We start from the raw sequence: 19,512 nt of genomic DNA, 5'->3' as shown, positions 1-19,512 counted from the left end.
GAAACCGCATTATTTCCCACCGTCGTCCCAGCGCGTCGATTCAATTTACAATTAAAAGCTCTGCGGCGAGACGCAGGCGGAGTCTTGAAACGCGTTGACCGAATGTGTGAAATTTCTTATTTCGTATTCGTCGAATTTATCGCCTAAGCGGAGAATCCCAATCAGCGCAAGAATTTTCCTCGTCCACGAGAGGATTGAGACGATTCAGCAGATAAATACAAATATATCCAGCTGTGCGACGCGACGTCGTCGTAAGCGATTTCAAAAGACATTCTTTTTAAAAGCACGCTTTTGAAAGTTACATTAGCCGAGAGAGAGAGAGAGAGAGAGAGAGAGAGAGAGAGAGAGAGAGAGAGAGAGAGAGAGAGAGAGATCAACGTTAATGTTGATCCAAACGATTTTCATCAGCGCAGACTCTCGCCGGCTCGACACGCGCGAGGCGAAATATCACGCGAGGCGAATCGAAGAGATTGAATTTCCCCGTCGTCCCGTTGCGAGAATCCGGACAGAGTCAAAAATGCGACGAGACAGTCAGGAAAGGAACAAGGTGAAAATGGACGCGGGGACAAAGGCGGCGGACGTGGAAAAGAGCGCCGCCCACAACGTCGCTGTCTTCCTTTCCTCCCGTTGACTTCCTACCCGCCGACAATTTCATCGGCACGCTCGAGTTGCCCGGCGGACTGAGCGTTGCGTCCCCTATAAAAGCGAGGGTAGACCATGGCAGTACCAGTGTGCTCACTGCCGACCAACATGAACAGCACCGACAAGCTGAAAGTGAGTAGCGCCCGTAAGACAGCCGCTCGAATCACCGCTCGTAGAGGCGCGAGCCGCATTCGGCAGCGCGTCGTCGCACACGCGGTCTCTCATTTCCAAGCCACGGCTCGTTTCCCGCTAGACACGTAATGAATAGCCTCCGAGGTAAATTTTGACTCTCGCGCGGTTTTGTTACACGTTACGCACGCTGCGGTCGAGATTATTAAACGTTCTCCTCGTTGCCCCGGGCGATCGCCGATCGCCGGATAACGTTACATTTCGATCATGCCTCAGCAATCACACCTGGCCACATCGGTCGGCCGATAAATCGATCCAATTTACTCGGGGATTTATTCGCAGTGACTTTTGCGAGACTCGTGTTTTTGCGCGCCGGGGATTTGCGGAAATACCGGAGACCGAAGCTCTTGGAATGGAGATTTCTCCGCCGAATTAAAGTCACGAGCTGAAAGCGGCGTTATTGACGATAATTGTTCATTGATATTGATGACAATTGTTCAGCCAAGGGCTTCAATTATCTTGTCCTACAAATTTCACAGCACCGGTCTCTCTCTCTCTCTCTCTCTCTCTCTCTCTCTCTCGGGTACCGCCTTCGTGGTTCTCGATACAACGCGCCACGATACGAAACCTCTCATCAGAGGCTCTCGATTCCGCGAAAAGTTCGCGAGGCGCGAAGCGGGTTGTGCAACGAGCCGGTGCGCGCGTTACGTGTACCGTTTCGCGTTCGGTGAAACCCTACGATCCTCCGACTTATCGCGTACAACCGACGTCGATACACACGTCGATCACAATCACCGTGTGTTCTCCCTTCCTCCCGGCAGGTGATACTCCTGTGCGGCCTGGTGTTATCGGTCGCAGCCGAGGAGGCGAAGAAGGCCGAGTCCAGCGCCCAGCCCAAGGATGAGAAGTCGAAGCGCGGACTGGAGCTGAGCTTGGGCGATCACGGCGGCTTCGGGGGCGGCTTCGGGGGCGGCTTCGGGGGCGGCCACGGATTTGGGGGTGGCGGCGGCGGCGGCGGCCACGGATTCGGGGGTGGCGGCGGCGGCGGCGGCTTCGGCGGCGGCGAGATAATCTCCACCGATCACGTCAAGGCGGTGACGGTGACGAAGCACGTGCCGGTGCCGCACCCGTACCCGGTGGAGGTCACCAAGCACGTACCCTACCCGGTGAAGGTGCCGATCAAAGTGCCGGTCGAGCGCCCGTACCCGGTTCATGTCCCGCAACCATACCCGGTCGAGGTGACGAAGCACGTAACCTATCCGGTGGAGAAGCCGGTGCCCTACCCGGTGAAGGTACCCATCAAGGTGCCCGTCAAAGTGCCCTACCCGGTGAAGGTGCCGGTGAAGGTGCCGGTGGAGGTAACGAAACACGTGCCCTATCCCGTGAAGGTACCGGTGGTCGTGAAGGAACCGTACCCGGTGATCGTTAAACACGAGGAGCACAGTTTCGGCGGCGGCGGCGGCGGCGGGTTCGGCGGTGGACACGACTTCGGCGGCGGTGACTTCGGCGGTGGACACGACTTCGGCGGATTCGGACACCACTGAGAGGCACGGCGAGTCGAGCGCGGTAGGCAACGGGGATCCCGGCGTCTTTCCCATTTTTTTTTTGTCTGACGGTGAACGACTCGCGGCGTGATGCGAAGGGCTCGTTCCGTAGGAACGCGACCGGTCGTCGAGGGATCGAGAGTGGCGACCGGCGGAACGGCCGTGTCGTTCTAGTAGGAGTCTACGTGGTGCACCGATATTGTATTCATTGTGATCCTGTCCTCGAGTTGTACTATACACCCCGTAAATGTAAAGACGAATAAAGTAATTTTCCTTTTTGTACGTAACTTGATTGCTTACGAAACACGAGGGAGCTGAGGGAGAGGAGGAGAGGCGATGGGCGCATCTAGCGGAGGCAGAGAGTCGCGTTTAGACCGACTACGCGCGTTATGCGCGATTATGAGGAATTGCGAGGGGAGGGGGGAACTTTCACCGTCGAGATATTACATGAGTTGCGCTAAGAGAGGTACACTTGTTTCACCGTAAGACGTATGTGTGCCACTAGAAAAACAAGCGTCACTCGCGTAGTGGTAGAGGATCGTAAAAGGTAAACGGCACCGTGCTAAGTCCACCACCGGCGACGACGACGATCACGAGGCGGAGGAGGAGAAGCACCGACGGGAGGGAAAGCGACGCGAAATGTCAGAGTGTGTGGGCAAAAATCGCACACGCGCGCGCGCGCCTCTCTCTTCGGCCGGCCGCAGTCAGCGGATTAATCTCGCGACTTACTTTCGACACACGCATCATCACGCGCTACCGTGCGCGACGTATGCGCGCCTTGCGCCACGCTGAAGGATTCGGCCCGCCTTCTCTTTTTTTTCCCTTTTTTCCTTTTTTGCTTCTTCGTTCGCTGTCGCAGGATCGCATTCGCAAGGCGCAAGGATCTCGTTTCTCGAGAGCACGCGCGCCGCCGCGCCGGCAGCTGCGCAAAAGTCGAAGGGGGTCGTTGTTGCTAAACGCCACCGTCGCCGTCGCCGTCGCCGTCGCCGTCGCCGCGTGCGGGCGATTTCGAAACTCACGCCGCTTATGCGTTGCGTTTGCGACACACGTTCAGCCCGATACACTCGTACCCTTATTTACGGACGGACACGCATAATCGCGGATCACACTCGGCTCGCGCGGCTGGCGAGCGCGATATTAGCCCGGAGTGGTCGCGATTTGTGAAATACCGTTTTCGCCGATTTTGCGAACGCCCGAGTATACGCTTTCAATGCTTTCAACGCACGCGCTCTCGAGGTCGACCACAGTTTGTCACATCGTAGAAAAAAAGAAAAAAAAGAGAGAGAGAAAAAAACTAGCCCCTTTCACGTTTCATTGCATCGCGCTTAAAATCATAATTTAATCGCGAGTGTGTATTTACGTGTTCCTTGAGAGACATTTCAGAAACGACAGCTAGCGGGGCAGCAGGAGGGGGGTGGTGGTGGAGGAAAGAGACCAGCGCGCGCGAGTTACGTTATGCGGAACGGTAAATCAACCGCGGGAGCGCGGTCAAGCCGCGGCGTTTTGCATTTTTTCAGCCTGTCCTGATCCGATCGTTAATCTAACTAGACGGTTCTTAACGACAGGCAGTCATCGCGCGGGAATTAATGGACTTCCTCCCGCATTCTTCGGCTGCCGTTGCCGCGCGTAAGAGTGTCTCACGCACGCGGAACAAGCTCCTCGTCGCCGTCGCCTGCCGCGCTCCGCTCTCGCTTTCGTTCGCGGATTTCGCAGCGGATCGAACTTTCCCGCGGTGCGATACCGCGCGCGCTCGCGCGACGTTCGCCGCGCTACAATGTGTAAGCCGCATTGCAGCCGCGGCTAATAGGACACAAACCTAATTGCCTCTCACGGTTATAGAACCCGCGCGCCTCGGTCGGCTGCGAGTTCCCCGGCTGCATGCATCTTAGGTATCATTATGCGCGATCCATTTTGCGGCGGTATCATTCCTCCGCCGGCTATAGGATGTCTCGTTAATACGCGGTTACCGTGTAAACCGAGAGCCGCATTCTCGTCATCGTTGTCGTCGTCGTCGTCGTCGGCTCGTTCCTCCAACGCGTCGCTCTATTCCAACCTCAACGTGACCAATGTCCCGATCGTGTACGATCGGATAGCCGCGTCGTTTCGCCACACCCTGGACTCATTTCCGCATGCTGCTGAGTCCGCTTCCGCCGCGCATGCTACACGTTACTTACGTGCGCGCGGCTAGAAATTGAAAGCGGCAGGTGGACGAGCGAGCGAGCGAGCGAGCGATCTTAAAATCCAGGAAAGAGTCGGCTGTGCAGGAACTGCAGGGAGACCACCGTCACGCTCGCTCGTTACGTATGTATGCAACGAGAGGAGTGCATCGCCCGCACGCCCGATGCGATTCGGCAGAAATGCAGGAAGTGGCGAGAAGGGGTCACGACCTTTCGCTTCGTTGGGCGTAGGACGACGGATGACTTTCGGGTGCCGGCGTCGGCGTGCACTAATCAATTGACACTTCGCTCGGCTGAAAAGCTGAAAAGTAACTCGCAGCAATGCGACGATCGTAGGCAATGGTCGTTTCGATCGATCATCTCGCGACTTCGTCGCTGATTAATAAGTGATTTCATCGATCGAGATGAAATTATCTGTAATCACACGTACGACGATTGAGCAATCCGGAGTGTTGACTCCGGGCTGGTAATTTTAGCCGGTTAAGATCTTAATCGATCAATGTCCGATCACCGCTCTCTCGATCGACCGGCGAGTTTCACGCAGACCGGCGGACACAGCCGGTTGAGTTTACACGATTCTTGGCCCCCGAACGAAATTCGGTTCTAAGCGTCGGACAGTTTACGGAAAACTTCCTCCGAGAACAAAACGTCCCTCCGGTTTGCTCGTCTTCTTCGCGCTCGTTCAATCGGTGCCTCTTCTCGGCGCGTAATAAATGAACGCGTCAAGTTGTATCTTTCCAGAGCGCGGTGCATTTCTTGTGGAAATATGCAACATGGTGTAACTACTTTGTGTACCAAGACGACATGTTACGCCCGCCTGTGGACCTCATCAGCGCCGGATCGCGAGGGAGATCGATTGTTTCTGGAGAAAGACGCTCGATCGGAACGTGGAAACCGACGAGTATGAGATTCTGTAAGGCAGGCAGACGTTGAGAAGATTTCAGTCGAGACTCTTCTCGCCTGAAATTACCTTTTCGCGATCGCGGGGTGAACGTGGGACGAGTTGCACGCTGATCGGGGCCGATCGGCCGATGAGCAAATCCCGTTATCCAACACGCTGCGTGTCAGGTAATCATACTTAATGGACTAGGAAGTCCGCGCGAAGGAGAGAGAGAGAGAGAGAGAGAGAGAGAGAGAGAGAGAGATTTCTTCCATCGGTCATGAAACGTACGCACGAAACGCTCGCGCGTAATCAAGCAAAGTGCGCGCGTTACGTTTATAAACATTCAGGATAGTCAATGCGAGTTATATAATAAACGTATACACGCACACGTGCATACGTAAGTGTGCGCACGATGACGACGCTGTTTCACTTAACCGTGACGCAATCCATCTCGACAAGCGGCTGACCATTCAAGAAAAGCGCGCGATCTTCGCTTCTCCGTTCTGCGAGAACGTAATAGCTGCAATAATAATAATAATAGTAACAACAATCGTAAAGAGCACGTATACGCGGGATAAGTGCACGGTCTCGATCGAGCGATCCCGCTATCTTCATTTGAACTTTCGGAATATCCTGCGCGCCTCGCGAAAGCGCGATCTCTCCCGCACGCATGCGTGCGTCGATTAACACAATCAATCATCTCGCCCGCCGCTGTCGCGCCGCGCTCCTTCCTTTTTTCTTGCGAACCGCGCGATCTCGCGTCATCGCGAGATCGATTAAAGCGACACGCGAGCGCCCGAGTCTAGACCAGACGTTCCGTCTGCTGACGATTGCGCAAGCGAGACGAAGTGCGCTCATCGCGCATTACGATTTGAACAATCACGAGCGAACTCGACGCGAGTCCGGGAGCTCGAAAAAGACGCGTAATGAGCGTTCCGAGACGACGTAGCGTCGCTTCCGAATGATCCGACAACGTTGTGAGACGTTGTCGGATAATTCAGAACGCGTGCCTGAAGCTCATCGCGCTGGAAAAGCGCGGCTGGATGCGATTTCCAATTGCGATTTCCCTCGCGAGAGTTTGCGCGCGCGAGCGATTTTCCTTTCCCCTGCCCCTCCTGCCGTTTCCTTTTCCGCCGCGGAAGGTTCGTTTCCCAGCGCGAACGTGCCGTTAATAATCTTCAGCCGGCAATTTTATCGCGCCCAATTAGAGAAATCTCGAGGGCGGAGGAGCGACGCCCGGGCCAGCCGGGGTGATTGAAAACGACGGTTGCCGCGCTGTTTCGCGCGGTCTGAACCGATGTGAACCTAGCAAACAACTTGATAAAAAAAAAAAGAAACTTCTCAATACGGTCGACTGTACTTCGTTTGTACCACTTTTTGTTTCGTTTGTATCTCAAAGAATAAAAAGATAGGGAGAGGGGGAGAATAGCCAGCAAGCAAGTATAAGATATCCGAAAACGGCCAACGCCGTCCGAAAGAGAATCGTTTGTATCCGTTTGTACTTCCCTTCAAATCGTTTGTACTTCAAAGAAACCGGAGGTACAGGATCTTTAAAAAAACGTCCAAGAGGTACTTTCGCCAATTTTTGAAATATAGCAAAACGGCCAACGCCATTCGACAGAGAATCGTTCGTACCCGTTTATACCTCTCTTCAAATCGTTTGTACTTCAAAGGGACCGGAAGTACGAAAGTAACCTTCCGATATGTTTTGAAGATCCTGTACTTCCGGTTCCTTTGAGGTACAAACGATTCTCTTTCGAATGGCGTTGGCCGTTTCGCGATATCTTGTACTTATTGCAACAATACTTGCTGGCTATTTTCCCCCTCCCCCTATCTTTTTACCCTCCGAGGTACAAACGAAACAAAAAATGGTACAAACAGGTACAAACAATGTACAATCGAATCGTATTGCGAATTTTTTTTTTTTTATCAAGTTGCTTGGCAGGTTCACATCGGTCGCGACTGACCCTGACTGTTCGTCTTTGTGGAAAATACGTTGCGTGACGAGGCGAGAACATCGAGCGATGACGCGGGAATATCGCCGTGACGCGGGGGGAGACGTCGATGAGTCTTTCGATCTCAGGCGAATTTCGAGATACAATTTATCGCGCGTTTTAACGGCGAGATGACGGAAGCCGCGAGGATACGCGGTCCTCGAAAATCCGGGAAAGCACGGCGGAAAAGCCGCTTTCCTCCGCGTAACTTCCGTTCGGTCTCTCGCGGGATGGGGGAAAACGCACGACGACTGCACAAACGTTATCCGACACATTCCGCCGGGGAGCAACGCAAGAGGAGCAGCGGAGCTTTTTCTACCGCATCACGTACGTTGACGGTCCTCGGTTGTTTGCGCGTGGCATGATCGGCCGCGCAACGTTAATATTGATATTGTCAACAACGTAGCTGGAAGTTCACGTTCTATCGACGAGCCCGCGCCCGCCGCGCGGTGGAAGTTCAGGACCTCGAAAAAAACTTCCGGCAAATTAATCGGAGAAGCGGTAAGAAAGCGGGAGCGCCGAATGCAGCGTGACTTTCATAACGGCCGGAGGGAAAAACGGGACGGCGATCCAATCAGGTAAGAGCGCTAATCGTATTTCTGAAAGGTAGAGAAATGCAGCGCGAAGAAAGGGGTGCCCGGGAGAGGCGATTAATTTTAATACAGCTGCTTGATAATATTAATCTCACGAGGAGATTAGATCCTTCTTTGTAACAAATATCCTTTGTAATAAAAAAAGTTGTGCAGTTAAAAAATTGCACGACTCTCTCTCCCTCTCCCCCCCCCTCTCTCTCTCTCTCGCGCGCGCGCGCGAGCACATCGCACGCTCCGCCGAGTAGAATATATTCGTTCACGTGTCACATTCTATTTTCCTCATTGCCACAGGTGGTCTTTTATCTGAATATTTATCTGGCAGTAAACATCGTATCTCAATGTACTTAATGTCGGATACGTGTGTGTATGCATATATGTACGTGTATGTATGAAATACAAATGCGTGAAATTTTCTGCCGCGCCTCGCACGCACAGTATGCAAATTCCGTGCTCGCGGAATTGCAATCTGAAATTCATTAACACGAGGGAGATCTGTGCTCGAGACTCTTATGCCGCGCAGCGTCTGCGATACGTCGCGCGATTTTTCCTCCTTCTCGCGATAAGTGCGCACGCGACACGGTAATCGATCATAGCTAAATTGCGCGTTAATTCCTACACGTGCGAAATGGCAATAAATCCGGAGTTGGCTGAGCGACCGAGTAAATTGCCACGCTATCGCGCCGAAAAACGGAGGTAATAACCCTAAAGAATGAAAAGGGTGGGCCATAATAGATTGGTACAATTGGACGATGCTAATTGGCTCGCATTTCAAGGTAATCTACGATATTTTCGCATCCTCCTACCAAAGCCCCGGCGATTAAATCTGCCGAACCGAACTCGTGACTCTCGCGTGAATTCCGCGATCGCTCGACGCATCGCACACAAACAGCTTCGCTACGTTATGCTCATTAAAATTCATTCGCTCTGTTGAGTTTATTCATTTGCTAAAATCCACTTGCCTAAATAGAGACAACGCCGGAGGTTTCTATCTGTATTGATTCTCGGGAAGAGAGATTAATTAATAAAGCCGCGTAATAACAAAATTCATCTCGACGGCGGTCTCGTTTTTTTGTTTTTTTTTTCTTGAACAAATCCATGTAATTAAGTCGATTACACGACGCTCGCGAGCATCGTGCGTTTTGTCGCAAAGTATAACGGAGTGACTTTGGAACGTTCGGATGCTGCGGTATATTTTTCACCATTGAAATCTCGATAGCACCGGAATCGATTTCTGGGAAAAGCTAGTGGAAGCCCGATTCCCCGTGACAGGGCAGTTAATACGAGTCCGAAATAAAATTTCAAAGTTGAAAAATTTCACACCATATTCACCGTATCAGTCGCAAAAATGCTCCTTTTCACGGTATTCATCTGCACTTGTCTATTTACTTTTCTTCGTTGTCGCAGGTGTTTCTTATCTGAATATTTATTCGATAGTAAATATCATATGTCTCAATGACAACGAATTAACTTAATTATAGATATGTGTATGTACTTCTCATGTAAATGCTGCGCGAGTAACGTGTTATACGTCAGCAGTAGTCGATATTGTATAAAGAAATGCAATACTTCTTCAAATACCGATGCACGTTAATACGCGCGGATCGATTCGTTCCATCCATTAGTGTGAGCCTTCGACGGTTGCCGCTTATTCGAGCGAACAGTAAGCGTAAAACATTTGTCTCGTGTGTATTTTTATCGGCGATGAACATTTTCGAAATTTCTGTCGAATTAAAAAAATCCGCTGGATGGATTGACAATCCACGTGCGCACTGTTTTCCGTGAGAATCTCAGCTTCTCGCTTTCTTTTTCTTAGACTTTCCTCTTGATTTGACCGACCGCTGGCCGGTACGATAAATCGCGCGGTACCGCGGTGTGTGCGTGTCGATTTCTTAATTTGTGTTGAAACACGAGATAAATGCTTAATCCGATATGTCAGACACACCTACCGGATTTAGCATGAACCGCAAGCCGCAAGCTGCAGTGACAATCTGACCGACTTGAATTTCAAACGGCAGAAAGGTCGCGATGTCTGGAAGCTCCGCTCTGTCCGCATGGCTCTTTCTAATTGCTCTGGCAACAATAACACATCGGTCCGCGGGACAGCCGCAGCAGCTGATAGGTGAGTAAAACCGCGGCACAAGTAGACTGGAATAATTCAACGAGGCTGTTACCTTAATTCCTCTTGCGTAATATCGGGATGTAAATTCGTGGAATTCCCATAAGGCGTGCGCGAGCGCGCAAAAAGAAACGCGGTTAAATCCATCGTTAAGGTATAACCGCTGCTCTCCATTGTCCGGCGAAGTTATAAATTTAACTTTCATCGGAAGTGGAACGTCCGACAAACTGCGTATTACGCCGACGGAGCCGAAGGATCAAAACCCGTTTTATCGGCGTTCAAGAGCCCGTCGATAGCAAAACGGCACCCGACCTTTCTCCGTGCGATAGTCGCCGCCTTTTTCCCTCCTTTTCTCGTTTTTCCAAATCTCCCGCTCTTGAATCGTTCATCACGCCGATCTCGCCGCGATGCGAATGAAGCGCGCGACAATTTCCGCGTTTAACGATCACACGCGCGCGCCCGCGAGAATAAGCCGGAAAGACGAGCAATTTTTCACAAAAGTCACAGGAAGACGCACGTGGAGCGCGTGTATTTTCTTTTCTTTTTTCGAGCTTTCGCAGTGGGACAGGGGAGATGGGGGGGGGCGGGGATGGGGAGAATAGAAATCGGAGAAGGACCGTTCGCGGCAAGCTGTATTTAACGGGACGCACACTGATCTACTACATTGTTTTCCTCGTTTGCTGCGGCTCTACGCTATCGCGCTAAGATTAGATAAGAGACGCGCCGCAGATGCAACGAACGAGAGGCGGTGGAATTCGAATCCTACGAAGGTCCTACGTCGCGTGATCTTCCTTAGCCGTGTACGCGCACGGTCTCGCCCGGTGATATCACCGCGCGGCACGTCCGGCACGTTGTTCGCGGTGCAGTAACTGCGATTACGCATTATCCTCGACTCTGTACACTTCCTCGATCGTGCGCAGGATCGCTTATGCATCACTACCGGCGGCGACGGCGACGGCGGCGGCGGCGGCGACGATGGTGGCGGCGTAAAAGTGCATCGACTTTCGCGCGGTCTACTTACGGGCCGCCTCACGTGAGCGCGCGATTTTCCCCCGCGAGGCTTTTTGTTCCTCGTCTAGGATATAAACGCGAAGGAAATTGCGCCGTCACGACTCGGTTTTCCCGTAACGTTAGCCACTTTGCCGTGTAATGTTGCACTCGGGCGGAATAGCGCGGTTTAGAATTACATCGCGATGCGCGATGATATGCAGATTAATACGTTGCCGTGCGCGCGCACCTTATCCCCGCCGGTTCGCGAAACAACGGAAAGGAAGATCGCAACGGAAGGCGAGCTCGAGAGGTTTAATTAAACGACGTCACTCCTCGCGCGCGACGAGACAAGCGCGCTTGCACGCTGGTTGAAAAGAATGCGCGCGATGCTCGGGCGAGACAGACCGGGGGCGAGGGTGAGAGACAGAGAGAGAGAGAGAGACAGAGAGAGAGGGGGAGAGAGAGGGGGAGAGAGAGGCGTGCTTGCTCCAAAAGCACTGAGATCGATAAAGCGCCATGGAGGGAGAGAGCGAGGGCCATGATCTCCCGTTATTGAATCTACGTACGCGAAATGGCGCGCTATCTTGCTAATCGGGTAACATAAGATTCGATGGTGCGGCAAATCGTATATTATATCTGCGATTCGATCTCGCCTTTCATATAATCGCGTAAAATCTCACGCAGCGCGCGTGCGCACGTTACACAACGTATTCTTTCGTAAACGGCTGCTTTACGCCGCGGAAAAATAGAGTAAAAATTGAGAGCCGAAGCCCTCCCCCTCTCCCCCAATCCAATCCGATAAGAAGAGGCGGAGATCGCTCGTTGGATAAGCGAACGCGAGGAGAAACGAGTACGAGGTGCAACAATCGCGCACGTGTACAATGTTGCATCTCTTTGTTTACGCATCGAACGAATCGCGCGATTTTTCACCGAGCGAGCCGCGCCGCGTCGGTGAAAAATCGGGCCGATCCCAGTCCGGGACTTGCGACATCTCGCGATCACTCCCCGCTCCAAGTGCGATAATAAAAAAGAAGAGGAGAAAAGAGAACTGCGTTTCCGCTCGATGTTTCTTAAATGCGACGGGCTGGCGGATAGCTGGAAGGTGGTGACCGTTTCTAATTACCTCATCGCACTCGCCAGGAAAGCGATTAAAATCGTACACGCGAGGACGTTAACGATCGCATACACACACAGTTTATTTCTGCGCGATGTTGGTCAATATAGCCGTTTCCGCGCCAGCAGCTTTAAAAATTGCAATTATACGACCTGAATATGCCTGTGCCTTAGCATGCAGCCAGCCGGATAGCTTCACGGTCCAAATAACCGAAAACGAGAATGTTGTTGTCTACGGCACCGAATTATTAATCAGGTACAACCCACGCGCCGGGATACACCTCTTCCCCGGGGCAGACGCAGTGAACGTTGTCTTCGATGAATCCAGCATAGAATTCAAAGGTGATTATCAGCGCGTTGAAAAATTAATTAACCGCTGAATCGAGCACGCGGGCCAGAGGCGCGCGTTCGATTGAATTTAATTCGCCGAATTGATTTATCCGCCTCATTTTCCGCGCGGGCACGAGTCGCCCCGCGAAAATATTCGCGAAACATCCGCGCGCGCGCGTTCCCGATTAACGACCGTTATTAACGGACGAGCTACGATCGGCCACGAGTGAGCGAACACACAAAAAGGTTTCTCGTTTAATCACGGCGAAAAGACTAAAGCTTCCGATAGAAGATTGATGGCGCAACGGAAATTAATATCGTTGCGTCCACGTGAGAACAAATTGTCGGTATAATGCAGTCGTCGCGATCAATCGCCGCGTCAGTTAACTCGATATCAATCTTCGACCGGCGCGCGCGTGTCACATTTTGTCACTCTATCGTTTTTATTTATTATCACGCCGGCAGCCGGGCCAGGACGATCACGGAGAATTACATCTTTCAGGATATATGTCGCCGGAGTATCCGGTGGCCCTACCGTTCGGATCACCCGAGAGGCTTTCTTGGAACAGCAGCGGTATCATTTTGGGTACCGGCACACTCCGAGTAAGTTTAACGCCCCATAATCGCGTAAGTAACGACCAGAAGAAAATCGAGCGCGACTATTCGCTTTGTAAGATAATTATAGCCCCCGCCCGTCCAATAATTATTATCCTCGGCTTTCCGTCGTTACAGAAACTGAGCAGAGAGGATTATATAGTCCGGGAATGTCGTTTATTTTTGCCGAAGAATATCAAAAGCAGGTAAGAGACTGAGAGAAATGGAGAAGGAGGGGAGGGGGGAGGGGAGGGTAGAGCGTGAGAAAGGATGGAGCGGAGGCTGAGAGGACCGCAGAGTTCCATTACGAAAACGGAAGATATTTCCCCGGGGCAAGATTTGCAAAATTAGTTTGTCGTCGTGTTGCGTAAAATAACGACGATTTAAAAAATGTAGAGCGCAAAAGACGAGACCCGAAAGATTGAATTGCGTTGAAGCGTTAACTCGTATTGCGGATGTATAAACGGCAGGTGTGGAGCTGCCCCTTACAGCGAATTATTTGTACAAAAAATGGACGAGATAACGGCGAAATTCACGATTCATCATGAAATGAATGGCACTTTGTAGCGTTAATCTGCCGTTCGCCGTGAAAGACGAGATCGCAAATCACGCTCTCCGCTGCATCGATGAGTACCTTTGCAAGGAACTGGGACTGATAGAGACAAGGAAATTAGAAGATATCAATAAAGACCACAGATCTGCATCTTACGCTGACGCTTCTTACAATGTCCCACAACCAGATTGCATCATGTCGAATAACGTAATCTGTTTACGCCTTTCAACCGCGCGAGTTACGCTTCGCACTTAATAATCTATGAATTTTCTTTCGCAGTTTGATATAAACGAGCCCATCAATCTTGCCGTGAAAAATATCGTAGCTTATATCGAACGCAACAATCATTCCAAGGTTGTGATCCCTAATGTGGACGAATCACACGAACTAGGACCGTTCGGTATGAAGTGCTACTTTCAAGCAATCAACGGAACTTTCGAGTGAGTGTTATTATTTTTGAATAATTTTCGACAATTGCATTTTCTCCACAATGATACTCGGTCGAAGGACCTGTGTGTGAACGAGATTGTTAACTTTTCAGAGATCTCTCGACCCTGGAGAGAACGGGGAATGCACAAGTATCTAGTATAGGAAAGGTACACGTTGTAATACTTGCCTTTGGGCTTTCCACGGCTAACTTTAGCTACGATTATTACAAGGTAAAATTCAGCGCGACACGGTAACGATCTAAAGATTCAGCTTTGTGACAATACCGATTACGTCGAAAATATCGTTTAATTAATTCTACATTGATATTTTTGTTGATATTTTAAGATTAAATACGGCGTCATGAGACTAAACGGCAAGGTTACGGGTTCCATTGATGGACTAGCGCTAACACTAAGTGTAGTCATCGACTACGACAAAGAATGTCCTATAATGTTGGAATACATTAAAGTGACAAAGGTTGGCGACATTAAGATAAAAATGACTGGCTTAGGATTGATTAACAGTGTAACATCGAAGATACTGAGTTGGCTGACGAATATGTGGCGAAAAAATATCGTGAGCCTTGTGGAAGTTAATGTGAAAAATGCTATTAACAAACATCTACGCGATTATATCTGCACCGAATTTATAAGCACACATAATGAGACAAGTTGAGATAATCTCATAGATGCCATATACTATTATAATGTAAAAAAAATGTAATAAACACGATTGAATATGTTGCGTGACATGTGTACGTCCCGAAACACGAAAATTGAAATAAAAATTTGTGAGCATTTCTTTTCTATTTTTATAACTGAAACATGAATATTGTCTGTACATCAGCGATAATTTTCTTTCTACAAAATGAGAAAAATTTGTGATAATAAAATAAATATTTTTTATATTACTTGTACATACGGTATTTCAAGAATGATTACAATTAATATTAATAATGTTAGTTAAAGTTAGTTGGAATTAAATAACATTTAGACTAAAGTGGTTAAGTGTCATTTGTTGTATCGGTAATTTCATTCGCCGTTTCAACGGTAGCAGCTTCGGTGGGTGAGGAAGAGGGAGGACAATTAGTTTCTGTCATAATGTCTGTGCTATCTGTAGATTCTGTATTGGGAGGAATATCTTCATCCTGCACTTTTTCTGTCACGCTTACGTCATTATTGGAACTAACAGTTGTAGAGTTATCTTGAGTAGTAGTATTATTGCTATCGTTGTTACCATCACTAACATTCGCGTTCGTCATACGTTTCAATGCTAAATATTCCTCCACCGATCCCGTTGGAGCTTTCTCGGGTACACTAGTTGTCTGATTCTCTGGCGTCTTAGAAGATAAATTCATGTTTGGCGATTTGTTCAGCTTGGATAACCTCTGACGTTCTCTCAAACGTTTCCGAATCTCGGATTGAATCTTCGATTCTTTTATTACATTTTGCACATCGTCAGTTTGATAATAACGCGACGCCCAAGTTTCTGATGATTCCGCTGATGTTTGCGCATTCGGTGCAGCCTGAGACACGGATTGTTGACTCTGCTGGGCTGGAGTGATAATTTCATCTTGACTTTTATCATCGTCATCATCACAGTTGTCCATATCCATAACATCGCAATAATCGTCTAAATCTATTATCTCATCCGAGTCTGCCGATCTTTCTTTCTCAATTTTACTTTCTTCCGCGATCTTCTTTTTCGCACTGTCCTCTTCTTCAGCGGTAACTTTCGTTTCGTCGGAAGTTGAATTTGTTCTCGACTGTTCGTTAATATCCTCGTTTCTTGTGTCAATCGGTTGTTCTGTAGTCTCGATATTTTTAACTCGTTTGTATTTAGGAGAGCCCTGAATGGTATTAGAGATAGAAGAAGCAAGTTGTGATTTCGCGCGTAATCTTCTTTTTGACTTCTTTCGCTTGTCCGCAACGTTATCTGCAGAAATAGATATAGACAAGGTATTGTTCTTTATATCTACATTTCTCTCAGATATTTTCAATCTCGTTTCGCTTCTATTTAAATCAGCTCTAGCTACAGTATCTGTATTATTTTGTAATACAATTGCTTCTTGAGTTTCCTTCTTGTCTTTTAAGTTTTGTACAAGTTGCGAATTTTTCGCTTCTTCATTAGCATTGCATACTCCTCCTGATTCCTCTGGTTTTGTTACACGTTTATTCTTCTGATTTATAGTTGTTCTTTCATTATTTTCTATGTCACTCTCGCTAGATAACTCAACTACTGGGGTAGGTTGTACTACCAAGACAACATCTTCATCTTCACCGATACCATTTTGCTTAGCATTGATAATTCTTTCTAGTTGCTTGCGACAGTTCTCTTTCGCCATTGCATCATCTTGTTGTATCTTTGTATTATTATTTGTCGTTTGACTGTTATTTGTTTGTGACGAATTAGTGGATGGAATTATATCTTCTTCTTTTCGTATCAAAGCTCTTATTGCACGTGCCCGCATCTCCAGTTCCAATAAATCTAACAAACTTTCTCCTTCCTTTTCTTTATCTTTACCATCTTCCTTTTTTATTTTAACGTCCCTAAGTTTATCATTATCATTTTTATTATTAAATTTCCCTTTGATGTTAGACTTATCTATATCACTTATGTTACTGATTTGTGCTTTCCCTTTAATTTTTATTTTATTTCTCTTTGCTTTTTTCTTTCCTTCATCTTCCTTTTTACATACATCATCATCCGTCAACCATTCTTCTGTATCAGAAATTATTTCTAAAGAAGGTCCTATGGGGAGAGAAATTAGAAATAGCATTGCCATTAATGCCAAATGTATGGGGACTTTGTATATATAATATTCAATATTTACATACCTGAATTTTCAGATTCATTTGTGTCTGAAGACTCTAACATAGGTTTGTCATTCAATATAGATAATATTCGAGTTTTGGACATTCCGCTTAATTCACTCACACACCACTGTTGCAATTCATTCAAATCTATTTGCTATAGACAAATAATGTGTGACTTGTATTTCTTATATTTGGAATATTTTTCTTAGACAGAAACTATTATCAATTTAAATATTTTATGCTTATACTTACTTTCAAAATTTGAGGTAACATCATACGTATTTTTTCTGGTTTAACAGACGTAAAAAGTTGATGAGCTAATTCCTTACGGTTAGATAGATATTCTTTAATTGGTTTCAAATCTTTTGGATCCACTTCTTCATCATCTGATGATGAAGATGTACAAGAAGAAAAACTACTATATTCCTAGAAATAAGGTTACTTATGAACCATCATGCTGCGAGTAAGAATGTTACTTTAAAATACTTTAAATTTAAGATAAATTGTGCTCCTAATATTCTCATTACTATTATGTTTACCTCACTCCTACGTGTATCTTTCTTAGTTTTAGACATGTCAATTTAATATTTCTTAATATAAATATTTCTTTCTATATTACTGTATCCACTTAGATATTGTAAAAATAAATAAATTAAAATAGAAATTTTTCCCCATATATATATATTCCTTTTATCTGAAAATATGCAAAGTTTATTGATAAATTTGTAATTTGTTATATTTTTTAAGTCTATAATAAGGAAAGTACATGTTCATGTTGTGAAAGAGACAAAAACCCAATCACACATAATAATATAATCTATAAATTATTTACCTCAGCATTACCACAGTATTTAAATGCGCAGAATTACTTGAACAGCTTTTATTTATGATTAGAGAAAGCAACAAATCTGTTGACTTCATACAACGTAAGCAATTATTACTTCATTTTGAACAGGATAATTCTCATCACAAAATATCCTATGTATTCTACCTTTAACAATCTAACCTATCATCGAGAATTATACCACCGATGATTCAATTCAATTCAATAAATGGCCTGGGCAAAATAGGGTACTGCTCCAACACCACTCTCAGGTGTAGACAGATGAAATTCTGTAAGGCTATTTTCCAGTAGTATGAAGGTAAAAGAAAAACAGGGACAACGCGTACACAGTCCCAACGATCAAAAAATATGCATAATTACAAAAACCATATCCAATCGCCACGAAGGCGAATAAAAGACTACCATCGATGATTATACCAGAGAAGAACCTGAGAGCGGCTAACACGGCGTTTTCGGCGACACCGACTTTCCGCACTAGGAAAAGACGCCATCTGCATCCATTTTGAGAGGGGAACTACGATGCTACACTTTCAGGTCTCGGCGGTAAAACCTGCATGTGGTGGCAGTCCGTGCTACATCCATAATAACGTACTTGACAAGCACGGTCTCGCACATTATTACGCGTTTGTAACATGAATTAACATGTTAACATGCGCAAAAAAAATAAGAATTGACATTGTGTATAATTAATATCATGAAAATCCATACAAAGTGTCCGTTAATTAGCTGCCAACCGGAAGTGTGAAGGTAGATTAGGTTGAGACAAACATAAAGTCCCATATGGTTTTGCGAGATTCGCAATAATTATCGAGTTATTAATGACAGAAATTTGAGGAGTGGGAGCGCGCCGACATAGATAATTGGAGAAGCATTGCAGCTGCTTAGGGCAGCGATCATGAATCTTTTCCCTAGCGTGAACTAGTGAAAAGTGAAAGAATTCTGTGAATTAGTTGTTCAAAAACCTATTTTAGAAATTCGGTAAGATCGAACAATTAATCGAACCGCAGAATCATATTTTTTTGAACATGATATAAATATCTTTTATATAACTATAACAAGTCCGTTTCGAGGCAACGCTAGGCGAATGTCAATTTTCTTGTTTTCAGGAATTCATTCTTTCTCCTAGCTCGGACAATATTACATATATATTTAGAATCAGAATTAAAGATAAAGGTGTGAAGTTTTACAAAACAAGGAAACATTTTGAAAATTTCATAACGATACTCCCACGATGGGAGAGGCGATAAAATGATTTTATTTACGAAAACTTCTCACAAAGGGTGAAAAGATATTTAATTATCTTTTAACATATCGAATATCTCACAATGAGAGAAAACTTTTTACATAATTGAAAATTCTTCTTATTCGAACTCTTACGATAGGAGAGGTGAAAGTTGTTCCTTTTAGAATGAATATATTCATCAGAAGGACTATTTATTAATTCTTTTCTTAATTTCAGATCTTAATTCAAATCTAGAACTTGACCAAGACATAGAAAGATTCTATTCATCCCTAATTCCTGGATTCCTAGACTATCCAAACTGAGTCTGAGAGACTTCTCTTATAGCTGAACCCATCATAGAATTCAAGAGGATCTACTATTTCATCGGATGATATCAAGACATTAAAATTCAGATAAATATTAATTTTTTCTATAATTATAACAGTAACTCTATCTTGTTTTGTTTTGGTTTAATACTGTTCCTTCTTATTGAATCCTTTTTTTATTTTTTCAATTTTAAAGAATTAAAAGAATTAAAATTTT

General features: G+C 46.7%; 3 protein-coding genes across 5 annotated transcripts; 2 read left to right on the top strand and 1 right to left on the bottom strand.

Moving 5' to 3' along the window:
* The first annotated feature begins 626 nt into the window (after positions 1-626).
* On the top strand, positions 627-2,597 carry LOC105190556 (WAS/WASL-interacting protein family member 1). Its single transcript, XM_011153339.3, has 2 exons — positions 627-774; positions 1,593-2,597. The coding sequence occupies exons 1-2, from the start codon at positions 718-720 to the stop codon at positions 2,313-2,315; spliced, it is 780 nt and encodes a 259-aa protein (XP_011151641.2). The 5' UTR covers positions 627-717; the 3' UTR covers positions 2,316-2,597.
* A 5,053-nt stretch (positions 2,598-7,650) lies between these two features.
* On the top strand, positions 7,651-14,879 carry LOC105190555 (uncharacterized). Of its 3 annotated transcripts, none has more exons than XM_025307795.1 (9): positions 7,651-7,947; positions 9,978-10,081; positions 12,356-12,523; positions 13,014-13,114; positions 13,244-13,311; positions 13,673-13,865; positions 13,938-14,098; positions 14,200-14,317; positions 14,433-14,879. In XM_025307795.1, the coding sequence occupies exons 1-9, from the start codon at positions 7,892-7,894 to the stop codon at positions 14,760-14,762; spliced, it is 1,299 nt and encodes a 432-aa protein (XP_025163580.1). In that variant the 5' UTR covers positions 7,651-7,891; the 3' UTR covers positions 14,763-14,879. The 3 variants fall into 3 exon arrangements, with proteins under 3 accessions (XP_025163580.1, XP_011151639.1, XP_011151640.1); XM_011153337.3 differs by lacking the exon at positions 7,651-7,947 and adding an exon at positions 9,490-9,622; XM_011153338.3 differs by lacking the exon at positions 7,651-7,947 and adding an exon at positions 9,533-9,622 and having other exon boundaries at positions 9,899-10,081.
* A 92-nt stretch (positions 14,880-14,971) lies between these two features.
* Positions 14,972-17,552, bottom strand: LOC105190554 (dentin sialophosphoprotein). The gene is made up of 4 exons (XM_011153336.3): positions 17,443-17,552; positions 17,156-17,329; positions 16,925-17,057; positions 14,972-16,838 (listed from the first exon to the last, which is right to left on the bottom strand). The coding sequence occupies exons 1-4, from the start codon at positions 17,476-17,478 to the stop codon at positions 15,091-15,093; spliced, it is 2,091 nt and encodes a 696-aa protein (XP_011151638.2). The 5' UTR covers positions 17,479-17,552; the 3' UTR covers positions 14,972-15,090.
* Between the last annotated feature and the right edge of the window lie 1,960 nt (positions 17,553-19,512).

This window comes from Harpegnathos saltator, unplaced genomic scaffold (genome assembly GCF_003227715.2).
Source record: "Harpegnathos saltator strain DR-91 unplaced genomic scaffold, Hsal_v8.6 scaffold96, whole genome shotgun sequence".
Classification (NCBI taxonomy): domain Eukaryota; kingdom Metazoa; phylum Arthropoda; class Insecta; order Hymenoptera; family Formicidae; genus Harpegnathos; species Harpegnathos saltator.
Note: the sequence above shows the minus strand (reverse complement) of the source record. Positions and strands in the feature narration are given on the sequence as shown.

Bases quoted from the DNA above. Each gene is read 5' to 3' on its own strand.
- LOC105190556 (XM_011153339.3), top strand. From the start codon at position 718: ATGGCAGTACCAGTGTGCTCACTGCCGACCAACATGAACAGCACCGAC. The intron at 775-1,592 runs GTGAGTAGCGCC...TCCTCCCGGCAG, and splicing joins ACAGCACCGACAAGCTGAAA to GTGATACTCCTGTGCGGCCT.
- LOC105190555 (XM_025307795.1), top strand. From the start codon at position 7,892: ATGCAGCGTGACTTTCATAACGGCCGGAGGGAAAAACGGGACGGCGAT. The intron at 14,099-14,199 runs GTGAGTGTTATT...TTAACTTTTCAG, and splicing joins GCAATCAACGGAACTTTCGA to AGATCTCTCGACCCTGGAGA. The intron at 14,318-14,432 runs GTAAAATTCAGC...TGATATTTTAAG, and splicing joins TTAGCTACGATTATTACAAG to ATTAAATACGGCGTCATGAG.
- LOC105190554 (XM_011153336.3), bottom strand. From the start codon at position 17,478: ATGTCTAAAACTAAGAAAGATACACGTAGGAGTGAG. The intron at 17,058-17,155 runs GTAAGTATAAGC...ATTTGTCTATAG, and splicing joins TGTTACCTCAAATTTTGAAA to CAAATAGATTTGAATGAATT. The intron at 16,839-16,924 runs GTATGTAAATAT...CTCTCCCCATAG, and splicing joins AAATGAATCTGAAAATTCAG to GACCTTCTTTAGAAATAATT.